At 38.8% G+C, this 16628-nt stretch overlaps 1 protein-coding gene across 1 annotated transcript in view; it reads left to right on the top strand.

Annotated features, from left to right (window-relative positions):
* LOC310934230 (regulator of G-protein signaling 7) overlaps positions 1-16628 on the top strand; it is a gene marked incomplete at its 3' end in the record, with an annotated part of 74893 nt that overhangs the window by 56080 nt on the left and 2185 nt on the right. The window contains exons 6-15 of the mRNA XM_083897911.1: positions 4975-5081; positions 5983-6034; positions 7080-7144; positions 8746-8822; positions 9495-9576; positions 10440-10514; positions 12105-12203; positions 12785-12846; positions 14055-14165; positions 14295-14420. Coding sequence (XP_083754037.1) covers positions 4975-5081; positions 5983-6034; positions 7080-7144; positions 8746-8822; positions 9495-9576; positions 10440-10514; positions 12105-12203; positions 12785-12846; positions 14055-14165; positions 14295-14420 — 856 coding nt within the window. The remainder of the gene's footprint in view (positions 1-4974; positions 5082-5982; positions 6035-7079; positions 7145-8745; positions 8823-9494; positions 9577-10439; positions 10515-12104; positions 12204-12784; positions 12847-14054; positions 14166-14294; positions 14421-16628) is intronic.

The following is a 16628-nucleotide window of genomic DNA, read 5'->3' on the forward strand; positions in this document are numbered from 1 at the left end:
TCCTTTTATGAGATGAGGTGTTATGACTCCCGCCGTCTCCTCCTCACCTGGAGACAGTGCAGAGATTAAAACTGGTCCACAACAAGTAAAAGTCTTGCGTTTATTATAAATAAAACGTTGTGTTTTCTACATGTATATTAACATAAATGATAAAAAACTGTAGTGTAGAGCCTCCTCACACGTCTTCTGACAAACTCAGCAGGAGAACTCTTACACTGCACTTGGCAGCTCTCCAGCTTGCCGTTTTTCTTTTTTGGCACAGAGTTTGTAATATGATGAAATTCAAATGGAGTTCTCTCACTTGACTCTCTCTCAACAACTCCACTAATTCCAATCCAAGGTTTAAGGGGAAACCTTAAGCTTCCTTGTTGCCGACTGATCCTCGTGAACTCCCGCTGTAGAAAAAACGACGACACAATAATCCGGTTAGTCGTTCATCAGTCGCTCAGTGAACTCTTCTTGTTGCATGTGCACGACGTTTACTTTCTTCAAACTTAAAGCTGCATTGTGTAACTTTTGGTGCGGATGTTAGTTTGGTCGTTTTGAAGAAACTTTATCTGTAACTTTGTTACGTCAAACAACCCTCCCGCGACCCTCGTGTGGAGGATACAGCGGTAGAAGATGGAAGGATAATAAATGTTTTGTGGGAACTTCTTTGCATTTTCAGTCCTATTCCAACCCGTTTGCCGCGTCTTCATCTGCTGCTGAATGAAATAGAGAACTTAAAGGGACACTGCGTAGTATTTATGGGTTTATATGACCCAAAATCCACTTTTTTTATACATATTATAGTCGCTGTATAACAGTTTTTCTATCATTTTCATAGTGTTTCAAAAATTCATCTAAAATAACATGGTCGCGGACCGCGGTTGCATAGCCACTGTTAGCAGCGAGACGCCATGTTTCTGCCTGTAAGGACAAACGCGAAAGAACAAATCAAGCGTCGCTTTACTTGTAGCGGAGGTCCCAGCAGTTCGTTGTTGTAAATTTCAGCCTCTCCTCTAGATGTCACTATAAACCACTTACTTCACCTTTAAGTTTTTATTTTCGTTGCATGGAATAGGTCAATCTTCACAGTAGTGATCCTAGCTGGTGAAAAAGCCCGAGCAAAGTGAGCATTCCTCCAATAGACAAAGAGTCTGCCAGTCAAGGCGGAGTTCTCACACCTCTTTGTCTACTGGAGGTATCGGGGAGCCGACTCTCTGTTGTAGGAAGGTGTCAGTTCAGGCTAGACAAAAATACACAATATACAATACACTATTCACAAAGGACGTTGTATTCAGTATGGGCAGGTATAGGTATGATGGGCAGTTTTAGCTCAGAGTCAGAGAAATTGAATTTACCATTACACTGGCACTTTATCCGTCTCAAAATAAAAACAAACCACTTCCTGTGTGCAGCACGGGCCTGTTGCCAGAGGACACAAGCTCTAATCACCACCGATACAACACACAGAGAGAGAGCGGCGTGAAGGTGACGGGCTTCATCAGCAGTGTGTGAACTCATTAATGTCAAACGTGTGACTGTAACATTCGTTTAGGTTTAACAGTTACACAGTACATTTTTTATCATTTTTTAATAAGTTTTAATCAGCGAAACACAACCGAGTGATTTAGCATCCGTGTCTATAATACCGTTGGATAAAACCTCGGTTTAACTTTTACCAAAAACAGAGATAACGGGCAAGAATGTGTAACATTTTAATGGAAAATAAATGAAAAGACACAAGGACGAGTGGATATTTGGTTGCATTATGTGCGGCACACAATTGCAGCATCATACATTGATTTAACACCGAGCGTATTGCAGATGACACATTTGCACAAGCGCACGTTGCATTAACGTAATTACGCAACGGTTTCCAACAGATTAGAAGTTGCACGTCAAAGCCAACGTGCTGTTATTACGGTAATTTCACTCGTGCTGTTTCAGGAAGCCGGCGAATCAGAGTCAGAGAGGAGAGAGTTGGTTTTTTGGACAATTTAACACGCAAAATCTGGTGTTCATTTACAATTACAATTTGTTAAAACAGTATTTTAAAAGGCAGTAAATTGTAGATACCTGCCAGATATTGACAGTTATTGTGGCAAAATAGGCAAAAGCACTTAGTGACAGAACCTTTTATGTTTAAAATAAGCAAAAAAGACAGAGACAAGACATTTTGAGGCTCCAGTGTCAAAGGGTTAACACATCAATATAAACGTATATGTATACAGGAACAATGTTACTGCATGACATAGTGCAATGAATACAGAGGGGGGTGTTTATAAGCAAACAAGGTTGAATAATTTATGACTCATAATATATTAATAAATGGATCCCTGTCTTACAAACACACACACACACACACACATACACACACGAGGAGGCCCAGTGCACATGTGGATGTGTTAAAGTGAGATATTTTATGCATGCAGTTATTGCATTTACAAGATTGCCTATTTTGAGCCTGTCAAGCATTTCAAGTTAGCTCATTAGAGTGTTAGGAAGAGTTTACCGCTGCCTCCCTCCACTAAATATCCATTAAATAATCAAATTACGTGACAGGAATAGACACCGGCATAAAAAGCATGATAGGAATTGATATAGCGTTCACATTCACGCTGACGAAAATAAAGCAAAGTAAAGCAAAGATTGAGATTCTGACGGGGTCGGAGGTTGTGAACAGAGAGGGGGGGGGGGAAATCACATGTTTTCTACCATGTGATGCTTTTTAAATCAGGGACGGTCAAGCGTGCTGCTGGGGGAGCAGGTTCACACTCCAGCCCGAGCACTACACACAAGTGACTTGAGTGATGCCTCGTGACTGACAGCGGAGTAATGAGCGAGGCCTCCCGCTGCGCTGAGTGTTGACCTGCCCGTCCTCCATCCACAGCTGTGACACTGCAGCAGCAGCAGCAGCAGCAGCAGCTCTGCTCAACATTCTGGCCATTAGTCAAGGGCAAATGTATACTTAAGGATGAAAGGTGAAAAAAAAAAAAAAAAAAAAGTTAATTAGCTGGACAGAAAAAACAAACACAGCATGCTCCCCCCAAAGAATCTGTGATGAGGAACTATTCATGGACGAAAAAGAAGAGAAATCTCTTTTTTTTTTACTCGTTTTCAAATTCAGATTAAGGACGTGTCTTATCCCTGTGATCCTTCAAGCAAAAGTTTGACATTTTGTGCCAAATGCGCTAATTTGTTTTTCCGGCAAAGAGCAAGAAATGAAAGGCGGAGACCAGTTTAGTTTCATGTCTTAACATGAAAACAGGACTCTGAACTGCTTCCAGCGTCTGGACAAAAGTGCAGAAACACAAAGCTTTTATAACAACATACATAATATATTGAAAGACAATCGTTGACTATTTTAGAAGAGGTAACATCACATCACTCATAACTCAGACAAACACTCACCTGTGTTTTTACAGGATTTTTTAACATTTGGATCTAGTGGATTGAACTTTACCTGCAAATTGCTATTAGGCCATGATATAAATCTCAACAAATAAAGTTATAAATATAATAAGTTACAAGAAACATCAATTAAAACGTACTTCTGTATACACTCATTGTTGTGGATGCGTTGCTGCACTTGCCATAAAGTGATTGCAGCTCCTACCTTGTGACCTCAAGGTTTTTTTCTTTCCTCAAAACCACTTAATTTCAATCACGATGCTAATATCATTTGACAGATTAAACCTCAAGGCACATTTTATCTGTATAGTCTACTATTTATACACAGGGCGACTCGAAGTGCTTAATAAAGGCGTAGAAACGAATGAAGAAAACCATAGAATAAAAGCAAGACATTAAAACAACATTAAGATATAGACATTATTTGGAATCTCCCACTATCTCAAAATAATTATGTCAATATATTGACTTAGTATCTCAAAATAATGAGATAATATCTCAATATATTGATTTAGTATCTCAAAATAATGAGATAGAATCTGAAAATATTGACTTAGTATCTTAATATAATGTAAATATATTAAGATACTAAGTCAATATTTCAAAATAACGACTTAGTTTCTTAATATATTGACTTAGTATCTCAAAATAATGAGATAATATCTCAATATATTGACTTAGTATCTCAAAATAATGAGATACTATCTCAATATATTGACTTAGTATCTCAAAATAAAGAGATAATATCTCAATATATGGATTTAGTATCTCACAATAATGAGATAATATCTAAATACATTGACTTAGTATCTCAAAATAATGAGATAATATCTCAATATATTGATTTAGTATCTCAAAATAATGAAATAATATCTCAAAATAATGAGATAGAATCTGAAAATATTGACTTAGTATTGTAATATATTGACATAATATCTCAAAATAATGACTTAGTTTCTTAATATATTGACTTAGTATCTCAAAATAATGAGATAATATCTCAACATATTGACTTAGTATCTCAAAATAATGAGATAATATCTCAATATATTGAGTATATATATACTCAATACTCTCATTACACACTCTCATTATTTTGAGATAATAGGATCTTTTTTCTTTTACACTGGCGGAAATGGGCTTCCATACATTAGAGATAAGAAAAGTGTGATTTGACAATAAAAGTGCATTTAAAAGACAAGTATGAGCTGATCACTAAGATGATTATTTGAGGATTTAAGAAAAAGCTGCACTTTACAAACTTTACAGACTTGATTTTATAGGTTTTGGTGTAGATTCTTACCGAAACTGAACGGGGAACATCGTTGGTTGATCATCTACTGTACCCATCACATCAAAAAAATACTAAAAACTTAAGACTAAACTAGGAAGTTGCCAACAGAAGGACAGGCAGATATTCAGAGAGAAACCCACACTGATGAATGAAAACATGACCTCCTTCTTCACACCTGGTGATTCATAAGTAAATCATCATATCAGAACAAACAGTCATGAGAGTGAAAATAAACTTTCTTCCCTGTAACCGGAGTTTCTGTGTGTGTTTTCTCTCTTTCTCAGTGGAGGCTCTTCACCTAGGAACACTGATGGCTGCACATGGTTACTTCTTCCCCATCTCAGACCACGTCCTCACTCTCAAAGATGACGGCACTTTCTATAGGTTTCAGGTAAGAATAATATAAAAGTGGACGCTCAGAGTTATTATCAGGCTCTAATAATCTGGGAACAACACGAGCTAAATGGCTCATTTGCCATATTAGGAGTGTTTTCATGGGATTTTTAGGCCATAACATTTCTTATGTCATAAGCACAAATGAATCCAGGTTTGTTATGATACGTTATTTGCTATGTTGGGATATAACAAACCAATTAAATGTGGGGGTTTTTTCCGCAAGAAAAAACACATTTAATTGGTTTGTAATATCCTGTGTTGTCGTTTCGCGGAAAAACATTTGTCGAAATTACGAAATTAAAAACAGTTTTTCACATGCAACACTCGTGAGAGTTTTCGGATATATCATGATACACAGTCGTAGAACGCCAGGCTTATCTGTTAAATGACTTTTAAATGTGCGATGTGATGTGATTTAAAACACTCGTTTGTCGTCGTTGTGCAGGTTGGTGGAAAAAAAGGGATGGTTTTTTGCTCTGAATGTTAATAGAGAGACAGATTAAGGGATTTTGTTTTTATGAGCCTTCCCTGAGTGAGCTGCACCAGGGCGAAGCCAAAATTAATCAATGTGCGAGAGTGTGGCCGAGTTAGCGTTAGGCTTTATTTTTTGTGCTCTTTACATGTATTCAGCTGTCATACGAGACCGGTCCACATACAGTCAGCGCTCGAACCGACGGGGTCAAGATTCATGCTCCTGTCTGCCAGTGCTCGCGGAAAAGGAGCTTATGTGCTTTAGATATTTATGCCGCCGCCGCCACAACAACAAAAAATGTTTTATTGTGACAGATGCAGGGGGCTGTGACTGCACGACAACACCGTGTGGGTTACGGTTGCATGCTGTCAAAGTGAGGTTTCTCTCAGCTCTGTTCTCCTAATGACCTGTTTTTCCACTTCAGACTCCATACTTTTGGCCATCAAACTGCTGGGAGCCCGAAAACACAGACTATGGTGGGTGAGAGAGAGAGAGAGAGAGAGAGAGAGAGAGAGAGAGAGAGAGAGAGTGCTCCTCTGTTATAATAATCTAGATTTTTATTTTCTGGTGCATTATGACCTGGTGAATGTTTCAGAGGATGAAACCAAGAATGATGCAGAAAGTGCAGAATCACAGAAACATCCAATCACTTTTAAACTCCACTCCAAGACGCTTCGGTTACATCGGAATCAATTACACTGCAGTGGGCACATGCAATTACTCTGTGTGCTCTCTGCCTTATTTATACACAGTATTTCATATGCGTTTATTTATTCATTTGCACGTATTCCACCCTGAGTCGGTTGTGTGTGTATGTGTGTGTGTGTGTGCGTGTGTGTGTGTGCATCAGTCACTGATTACAGTGAAAGGAAAACCCGCGGTGTGTTTGAACGCGCGCTGCACATCGCAAATTGATTTAATGCAATAAAGGGAAGAGGTTTTCATTGTTTACAGCGGAGATATCGGCATTATTTCATAACACTGAAAAAATGGCTCTAGTGAATTGCCTGAGCCGCGCGGGGTCTTTCATTAACTGTTTAAATTGAGGGAGAATGGGGAGGGGGGGGGGGAATGGAGGGGATGGATGGGGGGGAATTAATCTGTGGGTGTTAGAGGAAGCTGGAGAGGCTCACGTGTGGCCACAATGATTCATGTGTGTGATGCACCTTAATGGAAAACCATCTAATGACATAATGAAAGCTCCCACATAATGGTCAGTTAACAAAGGGATGAAGGGAGGGTGATGGTACGGGAAGACATCAAAAAACGTCACACACACACACGCACACGCGCGCGCGCACACACACACACAGTAACAGACGCTCAGACACAAAATCCACAGTGAGTAACCTTTGTGATTTGCAGGCCAGTTTAAATGTGCAGTTGAGAGGATTAAATGAGTAAACGCATGGCCACTTAAGGCTGTTAAAACCAAGCTAAGATCCGATTCTCCCTCTATTACAAATCTCTCCCTCTCTCCCTCTATCCCTCCCTCACTTTCCCTCTTTTTCTCTCTTCCAGCTGTTTACCTCTGCAAAAGAACAATGCAAAACAAAGCACGTCTGGAGCTTGCAGACTACGAAGCGGTACGTTTAAGATGTCCTCTGTGTACTTGTACTTTTCATTTATAACATTTGTCATTTTACTTTGAGCAAAAAAAAAAATGTTGGCCTAAATTAAATAAATACATTTGAAATTCACACACTGGAAACTTTGGTAGTGAATGATGTGGAGGACAGGTGAATGATGATGAGGACAGGTGAATAATGAGGACAAGTAAATGATGATGAGGACAGGTGAATGATGTCGAGAACAGGTGAATGATGAGGACAGGTAAATGATGATGAGGACAGGTGAATAATGATGAGGACAGGTGAATAATGAGGACAAGTAAATGATGATGAGGACAGGTGAATGATGTCGAGAACAGGTGAATAATGAGGACAGGTAAATGATGATGAGGACAGGTGAATAATGATGAGGACAGGTGAATAATGAGGACAAGTAAATGATGATGAGGACAGGTGAATGATGTCGAGAACAGGTGAATGATGAGGACAGGTAAATGATGATGAGGACAGGTGAATGATGAGGACAGGTGAACGATGATGAGAACAGGTGAATAATGAGGACAGGTGAATGATGATGAGGACAGGTGAATGATGATGAGGACAGGTGAACGATGATGAGAACAGGTGAATGATGATGAGAACAGGTGAATAATGAGGACAGGTGAATGATGAGGACAGGTGAATGATGATGAGAACAGGTGAATAATGAGGACAGGTGAATGATGAGGACAGGTAAATGATGATGAGGACAGGTGAATGATGAGGAGAACAGGTGAATGATGAAGACAGGTGAATGATGATGAGAACAGATGAATGATGAGGACAGGTGAATGATGATGAGAACAGATGAATGATGAGGACAGGTGAATGATGAAGACAGGTGAATGATGATGAGGACCGGTGAACGATGAGGACAGCTGAACAATGAAAGGTGAATGATGACGAGAACAGGTGAATGGTGAGGACAGCTGAACGATGAGGACAGGTGAATGACAAGGACAGGTGAATGATGACAAGAACAGGTGAATAATGAGGACAGGTGAACAATGATGAGGACAGGTGCATGATGACAAGAACAGGTGAATGATGAGGACAGGTGAACAATGATGAGGACAGGTGAACAATGATGAGGACAGGTGAACGATGACAGGTGAATGATGACTAGAACAAGTGAATGATGAGGACAGGTGAATGATGAGGACAGTTGAATGATGAGGACAGTTGAATTGTCTTTAATTAAGGTCCCTGAGTGAGTGAGAATGTTAAAGCATTTGACCCATTTAGACTGATACATTATGATTTTGCATATTTTATTGTGTCAGCACTTTAATTTCTAAATGTTTGCCTTTAATTAAAGACAATTCATTCATGTCTGATTTGTACATTTTAAACAAGCTACTTCTTTACTTTAACCTGAGTGCATTTTTAGACCAGTACTTTTACTTTACTTGTACTGCGAGAGCAGCGACCATTAAAGACGGCGTCCAGCTGTGCATGAGAGCAGTGTGCACTAAACACCATCATCAGATCACATCAGGCCCCTCAAAATATAAAAATTTCTCTTCCTTTCCACTGTGTGTGTGTGTGTGTGTGTGTGTTCTTGGTTTTATTTACAGGAGAGCTTAGCGAGACTACAGAGAGCCTTCGCCAGGAAATGGGAGTTCATTTTTATGCAAGCAGAAGCACAAGCAAAGTAGGTTTCAGTGGGAAAAAAACTCTCACATGCTTTTCACCATTCTGACCTGGGGCTGCATGATATAAGATGATGATGATGATGATGATGATGATATGACTGATAAATACACACATGCTAACAATATGGATTTACTGTATATAGGTTTTTTTTTCACCACACGAAACAAAAAACATCCTGTACTTTCTAGATTGTTCAAATAAATCATTTTTTAGGTATAAAGGTGTTGCATTATCGGGGGGAGTCATGTAAAGTATTCTCGGTTGCCAGATTGGGACAAAAATGATGAAATAAAAAGAAAACAAAACATAAATGTTCTACCTTTTTGGAAAGTTCTTGGCCAAATAAAACTACCATGAAAAATATCTACATTAATTGAGTTTTTTTCCATATAAATATATGTTGTTGTTGTTTTTTTACAATATGTATATTATCTGCGATGACAGTGAGAGGAGAGTAGCTTTAAGACACATTTTAAAAAAAACTGCCACCTTGTGGTCATAGATGCTTCACATATGAGGAAGTCATTGGAGTGGAAAAATAAATGCAATTATCAATAAAATATAAATATATATATATTTTTACTGTTCTGTGTCTTTTTAAATCCACAGATTAATTGCACACGAAAGCGTACACAGTTTATAATTTTTATCTTTTTTTTTTTTTTTTTAGAGTGGACAAGAAAAGAGACAAAATTGAGAGGAAAATTCTCGACAGCCAGGAAAGAGCATTCTGGGATGTACACAGACCAGTGGTGAGTGAAAATATTGTGGTATAATATTGTGTACATTTTGAAAAGTTTATTATTTCACAATGCTACTTCAATATACTATACCTGGAGCCAAAAAGGGTTCTCCTGAGGACAAGCCGAAGAACCTCATATGATTCTACTTAGCACTTTTATTCTAAGAGTGTATGGATGAATGAAGTGTTTTCTAGATATTACAGCATGCAAAGGTGCAAACACACACACACACACTGTCAATCCTGACCCACGTGACTCTGTGCTACACAAATCAATGACTGTCACAACACATCAGTGTTACCAGGGCTCATTACCGTGTTCACACACACACACATGCACTCACACACACACACATGCTCTGCATTAGCATTTTAAGTTTTCCCCCCCTGAGGTTAAACGCTCTCCTTTTGCTGTATTTCCCCCCAAAAGCCACTTGTCCGTGCTTAATTGGAAAATAACAAGTTCAATTTATCTGTCCTTGGAGCGACATAATCAATATTAATTCAAATTTCACAGCGTTGCAGTCAAGCTACTTAGCCCCGTTCTCCTGGAAGAGACCTAGATTGGACCACTTGTTCAATCAGACAAGAATTTGCACACCGAGGTTTTTTTTTTTTTGATTTCCCGCCGGTTTACTTGTTTTGCTAGATTTGGCACATTCCATGTTTAATTAAGCAGCATCTGACACATCATTCTGGTGACTTCTCAGAATCATCTCACACAAGCTTACTGGAACTAATTTTTTTTTATATATATTGGCAACGCATAAAATGGTGTGCGAAATAAAATAAAAAATGCACCTTCGTTGTAGAAGATGATGAAAGCACAGATGGTAATGTTGCTGTTTCTCCCTCCTCTCTCTCTTCTGACAGCCTGGCTGTGTGAACACAACAGAAGTCGACATAAAGAAGTCGTCCAGAATGAAAAACCCACACAAAACCAGAAAGGTACAGTACGTCTCCTCACATTACCGCTCTATTTTCACGTTTAAAACGCAGAGGAACACAAAGGTTTATTGTTCCTCGATGTGCTTCGCCCGCTACTGTCTGGTAAACAAGTTCCAGCACTTTCACTATTTATAGCACGGGTGCTTTTATATCCGTACTGGCACAAGATGCTGGTACTCTCCTTAGGTTATGCGTCCAATAACTTATTATTATTATTATGGCCCAGAAGAATCATTTCTGAGGCTTCACCCATTTCGTTTGTTTCTAGAGTTTACAATTTTTTTATTAAATATTAGCCTCAAAATGTCCATCTGGACTTATTTTAAAGATGCATTATGTAATAAATCTAAATCAACTGGCCATAAAATCCTCCTAATATGTCACAGAGACTCAGGAATAATGTTCATATAACAAACTGAACTCACCAACAACAACAGTACAGACAAAATATTTGCATATTTTATGTTCTGAAATCACGTTTTGGCATGTGGCGCCACCTACCGCCGTCTACATCTACAATCATTGCAGTCAGTAGAGTCTCAGCTGCCGAGCAACCACGGGTTGCCAGTTACGTCAGAAAACAAAACCTAAAAGACCTCTGTATTTCGAATTTGAATGTAGTAACCGTTTTTGGCCACATTCTTACATATGGCACCTTCAACCATAAAAAGGCCAGAAAATGTCCTGTGACTAAGTGTATTTGCCCATTTTTTTCCAGAATTATTTCAAATATCTGGCAGTTATTTGCATTTCCCTGCATCCAAATGAAGAAAAACGAAAAGTTTTATCGAGAAAACCCACTGTAGTTGTACACACGAACACCAGATTTTTTTCCATGTTAAATTATAAATTAAAACAGTATAACACATTATTCAATTACGGTAATAATCCCGTTGGATTTGACGTGCGACTTCTCAGCTTTCAGAAACTGTTGGAACTTTTTCAAACGCGTCGTCTGCGGCGCGCTCGGTGTTAATGGGTTAAAGAAGAACATTATCTATCAAAAGTGTTTAAAAATGGTCACAAATCTGAAAGTCATATTCACTAATTTCTTGGCACACTTGTGTGGTGTAGGACGCCAAATATAATGGACTGTGTTGTCTTGTTTTTATTTATATGAATATGACGCAATAAATAGATGTTGTGACCATCAGTAACAACTTCTAGTGTCTTTTATTTGCTGGAAAATGTAATTATTTAAAGGTGCATTATGTAATAAATCTAAAGCAACTGATTGTAAAATCCTCCTAATATGTCACAGAGACTCAGGAATAATGTTCATATAACAAACTGAACTCACCAACAACAACAGTACAGACAAAGTATTCGCATTAAAAAAAATCTTTTGCAGACTGCAAATCTTGAAATCATGTTTTGGCATGTGGCGCAACCTACCGCGTCTACCAATCATTGCAGTCAGTAGAGTCTCAGCTGCCGAGCAACGACGGGTTGCCAGTTACGTCTGAACTACAATGGCGGAGAAAACGAAACCTAAAAGACCTTGGTATTTTGAATTTGAGTGTCGTAACCGTTTTGGGTCACATTCTTACATATGGTGCCTTTAATGTTTTTGTCCTGTTTTTGTCGCAGTCAGTGTACGGGCTGCAGAACGACATCCGTACCCACAGCCCGACCCACACCCCCGCACCCGAGGCCAAGCAGCCGACAGAAGAAGAACTACAGGAACAGGTTTGAGCTGCATGTGCTTCTAAAGACACACTCTGTTATCATGTGCTTGCACTCAAATTCCAAATTCAATAGTTATTTTGTAATAAATCCTAGAAAAATCTACATTTGAAGTAGTGCTGTCAAACGCACTAATTTGAATATGAAATGACTCATCTTAAAGCTGCAGTGCGTAAGTTTGATGATTGTGTTGTTGTTATCATCTCACAGACCTGGCTGAGGGAGCGTCTGTGTGTATACACCAGCAGTGCAAGCAGAAACAAACTGTCAAACTGCTGAATAACCAAGTTTTGTTTATTTTCCGCAATAGTATTAACTTGCTGCCAACAACAGAGACAGTTGTGTGGAGGCTTAATCCACACTGTGTGAACTACTTTGACAATAATTTGATCGTAATGAACATTTAAAAGTTACGCACTGCAGTTTTAAATATGTGCATAACTAAGGACGATGTCGCACAAATGTAATTATCAAAGTACAAGTGTCCCGTGGCCGCTTGTTGAATTGTGTAACTGCAAAATGAAAAACGTCTTTTGAATTCATTGAGTGTGACGTCTGCAAATTGTTCCCTGCCATGGTTTCAGATCACCTTTTGGCAATTGCAATTAGACCGGCATCGACTGAAAATGTCCAAAGTGGCAGAGAGGTGAGTGATGTTGCCTGTGTCTTTATTCAGTTTAGCCATCGATCTGTTTATCGAGCTGTTAAACGGCCTAACATGGCGTGGAATTAAGATCTCTGGTGACCTTGAAAGAGTGATTGGAGCCACAGCAAAAGCCATCTGGGGACATTAGTGCAGTCGCAGGGAGACGACGGGATTGGTCTTACACCGACGTCAGAGACGTGACAGGAAGACGCATACGGCAGAGAGACCTTCTTCATGCATGGATCAGTCTCTGTGCAAGACGCTCTCTCTCATTTAAATGATCTCATTTTGAGTTTTTTCATTCCTCTGAAGTCCATAATCATTAAACCACTATCCGATACAGGAATATGTTTAACCCTCTAACGCCTAAACCTCAAAATGTATTTTTCTCTGACGGTTATTTACAATTTACTGCATGTTAAAATACTGTTTTAACAATTTAGAATAATAATAATGTTAACGAGTCTGCACGTTGTGATGATAGGCCCTTGCCTAGCAGTTCCCCGACCTGTGAGAAATTTCTGTTTACGTTAACTCTTTCCTGCCATCTTAACGTAAAATTTGTCGGAGCGCTGAGGCCACGCCCCTTTGTCGTAGAGGAAATCATTTGATAACTTTTAATCATTAATTTGTCTAGAACACATGGACCGAGTTTGACGCGGCTAGCTCAAACGTGCTAGGACAGGTTCGTTCAAATGTGTAGGCTAGCCATTATTTTTGTTTTTTTCAAAATGGCCGACTTCTGGGTGGGCGGAGCTAATAGAAGTACATTAGGGAATTTGTTTGGAATAACGAGAGCAACAAGTGTACCAAGTTTGGTTAAAAATCGGATTCGATAAATGTAGCATTTAACTCGATTTTGGCAATCATGCCAAAAATTGTCGACTGCTGGGGGCGCTATAGAGCACTGGGGCTATGAACGGGTTTGTGGCCTATGCCAATATCGCATTTTCACCAGACCTGACCTTGCCGTTGTTGACGTGCAACTTCTCAGCTTTCAAAAACCGTAGGAAGTTTTTTTTCGGAAAGCACAAAATGTTGCGTAACTACGGTAACGCAAAGTGCGCTCGTGCAAACGCGTCGTCAACGATAAGCTCAGTTTTAAAGGGGTTTTAACATCGTTTTCCACCTACTGTGATGATATCTGATGATATTATAGACTGACGATGACATTGACGTGACCTTCTGTTGCTTCCACAAAAACACAGTTTGCTGGGCTACACAGAGCAGTACGTTGAATACGACCCTTTCCTCACGCCTCCAGATCCGTCCAATCCCTGGATCTCAGACGACACCACGCTCTGGGAGCTTGAAGCCAGGTCGGTGCACTGTATGTAATGTTTGTTTGTTTGTACTTAGCTCGACGCTAACGCCACGCTCGAGACAATACAGTACCTGGATCTCTGCCAGACCGCATGTGTAGCATTTTTCTTCCTGTCTCCGTCCAGTAAGGAGCCCGGGCAGCAGAGGGTGAAGAGGTGGGCCTTTGGCATCGACGAGGTCCTCAAAGATCCTGTGGGCAGAGAGCAGTTCCTCAAGTTCCTGGAGTCTGAGTTCAGCTCAGAGAATCTCAGGTACAACGTTTTAAAAGATACACACGAACTACAGGACAAATCAATAGGAGGACATTGTTATTATTATTGTCATTAATGCCCAGTGTTGTAATGTAACAAAGTACAAATACTTTGTTACTGTACTTACGTATCTGTACTTTATCTTGTACAGATACGCATGTACCTTATTTATATTTCAAGCAACTTTTACTTTTACTCCACTACATTTCCTATATACTACATCTTCTAAAGGAATGGTGTACTTTTACTCCACTACTTTTCCTTAATACTACATTTGTTCAATAAATTGTGTACTTTTACTCATCATTTCCTAAATAATATTAAATTGTGTACTTTCACTCCACTACATTTCCTAAATAAATTGTGTACTTTTACTCCACTACATTTGCTAAATACTACATTTCCTCAATTAACTGCGTACATTTACTCCTGTAGATTTCCTAAATACTACATTTCCTCAATAAATTGCGTACTTTTACTCCTGTAGATTTCCTGAATACTACATTTCCTCAATAAATTGCATACTTTTACTCCACTACATTTCCTAAATACTACCTTTCCTAAATAAATTGCGTACTTTTACTCCACTACATTTCCTAAATACTACCTTTCCTAAATAAATTGCGTACTTTTACTCCACTACATTTCCTAAATAAATTGTGTACTTTTACTCCACTATATTTGCTAAATACTACATTTCCTCAATTAACTGCGTACTTTTACTCCTGTAGATTTCTAAATACTACATTTCCTCAATAAATTGTGTACTTTTACTCCACTACATTTCCTAAATACTACACTTCCTCAATAAATTGCGTACTTTTACTCCACTACATTTCCTAAATACTCCACTGCATTTCTTAAATACTACACTTCATCAATAAATTGTGTACTTTTGCTCCACTACATTTCCTAAATATCATATTTCCTCAATAAATGTAATACTTTTACTCCACTGCATTTCCTAAATACTATAAATTGTGTACCCTTACTCCACTACATTTGCTAAATACTACATTTCCTCAATAAATTGCGTACTTTTACTCCACTACATTTCCTTTGACAGATATAGACTAGCAGAGCCAGGAATTGAACCCACAACCCAATAAAAAAAATAAAAAAAGTACTTCTAAAAACTTAAGTCCATTTTATATCAGAAAATGACGTTTGATACTTAAGTACAGTAAATGTCATAATCTTTAAGACTTTTACTTAAGTAATATTATTAAAAATAGTAATTTAGTAATTTAGTAAAAGATACTTGTACTTTTACTCTAGTATCCCTTAACAGTACTTTATATAAGACTGTTAATGCCTTATGTTGTATAACCTGACTCTAACCCTGACACACAGGCACAAATCAAAGACATTTTGAGTCGATTGGAATAAATAAATAAATAAATAAACATCGTTTGACTCCGTCGTAATGAGACGCATGACTAATACGTCGCTTAAATGGCTTTTTCTCTGGCAGCAGAGACGCCGACATAATTGTGTGTATGTTTCAATGTCAACAATAGCACGTTGGGAACAACACTGTGACATATTATTATATTCCTATATATATATATATTCCTGGAGTGATTGAACGGTGTGCGGTGACGTGATATTGTTCAATCAAAGCAGCAACAGCTGGTGGATACGACGTCTTTAACATATGCAACAGGAGCCGAGGCTGCGGCCGGAGTGACACAGGTTAGGCGCTAATATTATGCTAATCGCTTTATTCATGGTAACAGGAAGACGGCAGAGTATTAAAGGTGCACACAAACAGCTAAATATGAAGGTGCCGGTTGCAGGCGGGCGGGCTCCTCAGCGCCCTCTCATGGCACAGGCCAGCATTGTTCACTGCTCACAGCTGAAATCCTGCTTATTGCATTTTTAATATCGCACTGTGGCCGACCCGAGTTTGTCAATTCAAAATGAATCCCCAGAAGTATTTGAGTAAGCCTAAGTGCTTAATATTGCCGTGAGCAGAGTCTCAGCTGCTCCACCTTTGATGGCACTCAGCCACGTTCTTTACATCTGAGCCGTTTAGGCTCTTTTCCAGATTTGTAAACAGCTTTTTAATAGAGTTTGGGGTCATTGCTGTTGAAAAACAAAGCCCGTGATTAATGTAGAATTAATAAACAGGCGGTGCTTTCTCGATACTAAAGATCGGATCTTTTATCGTGTTAATAAATCACAGTTGAATCCTTTTAATTTACT

This window comes from Microchirus variegatus, assembly GCF_963457635.1.
Source record: "Microchirus variegatus genome assembly, chromosome: 11".
Lineage (NCBI taxonomy): Eukaryota > Metazoa > Chordata > Actinopteri > Pleuronectiformes > Soleidae > Microchirus > Microchirus variegatus.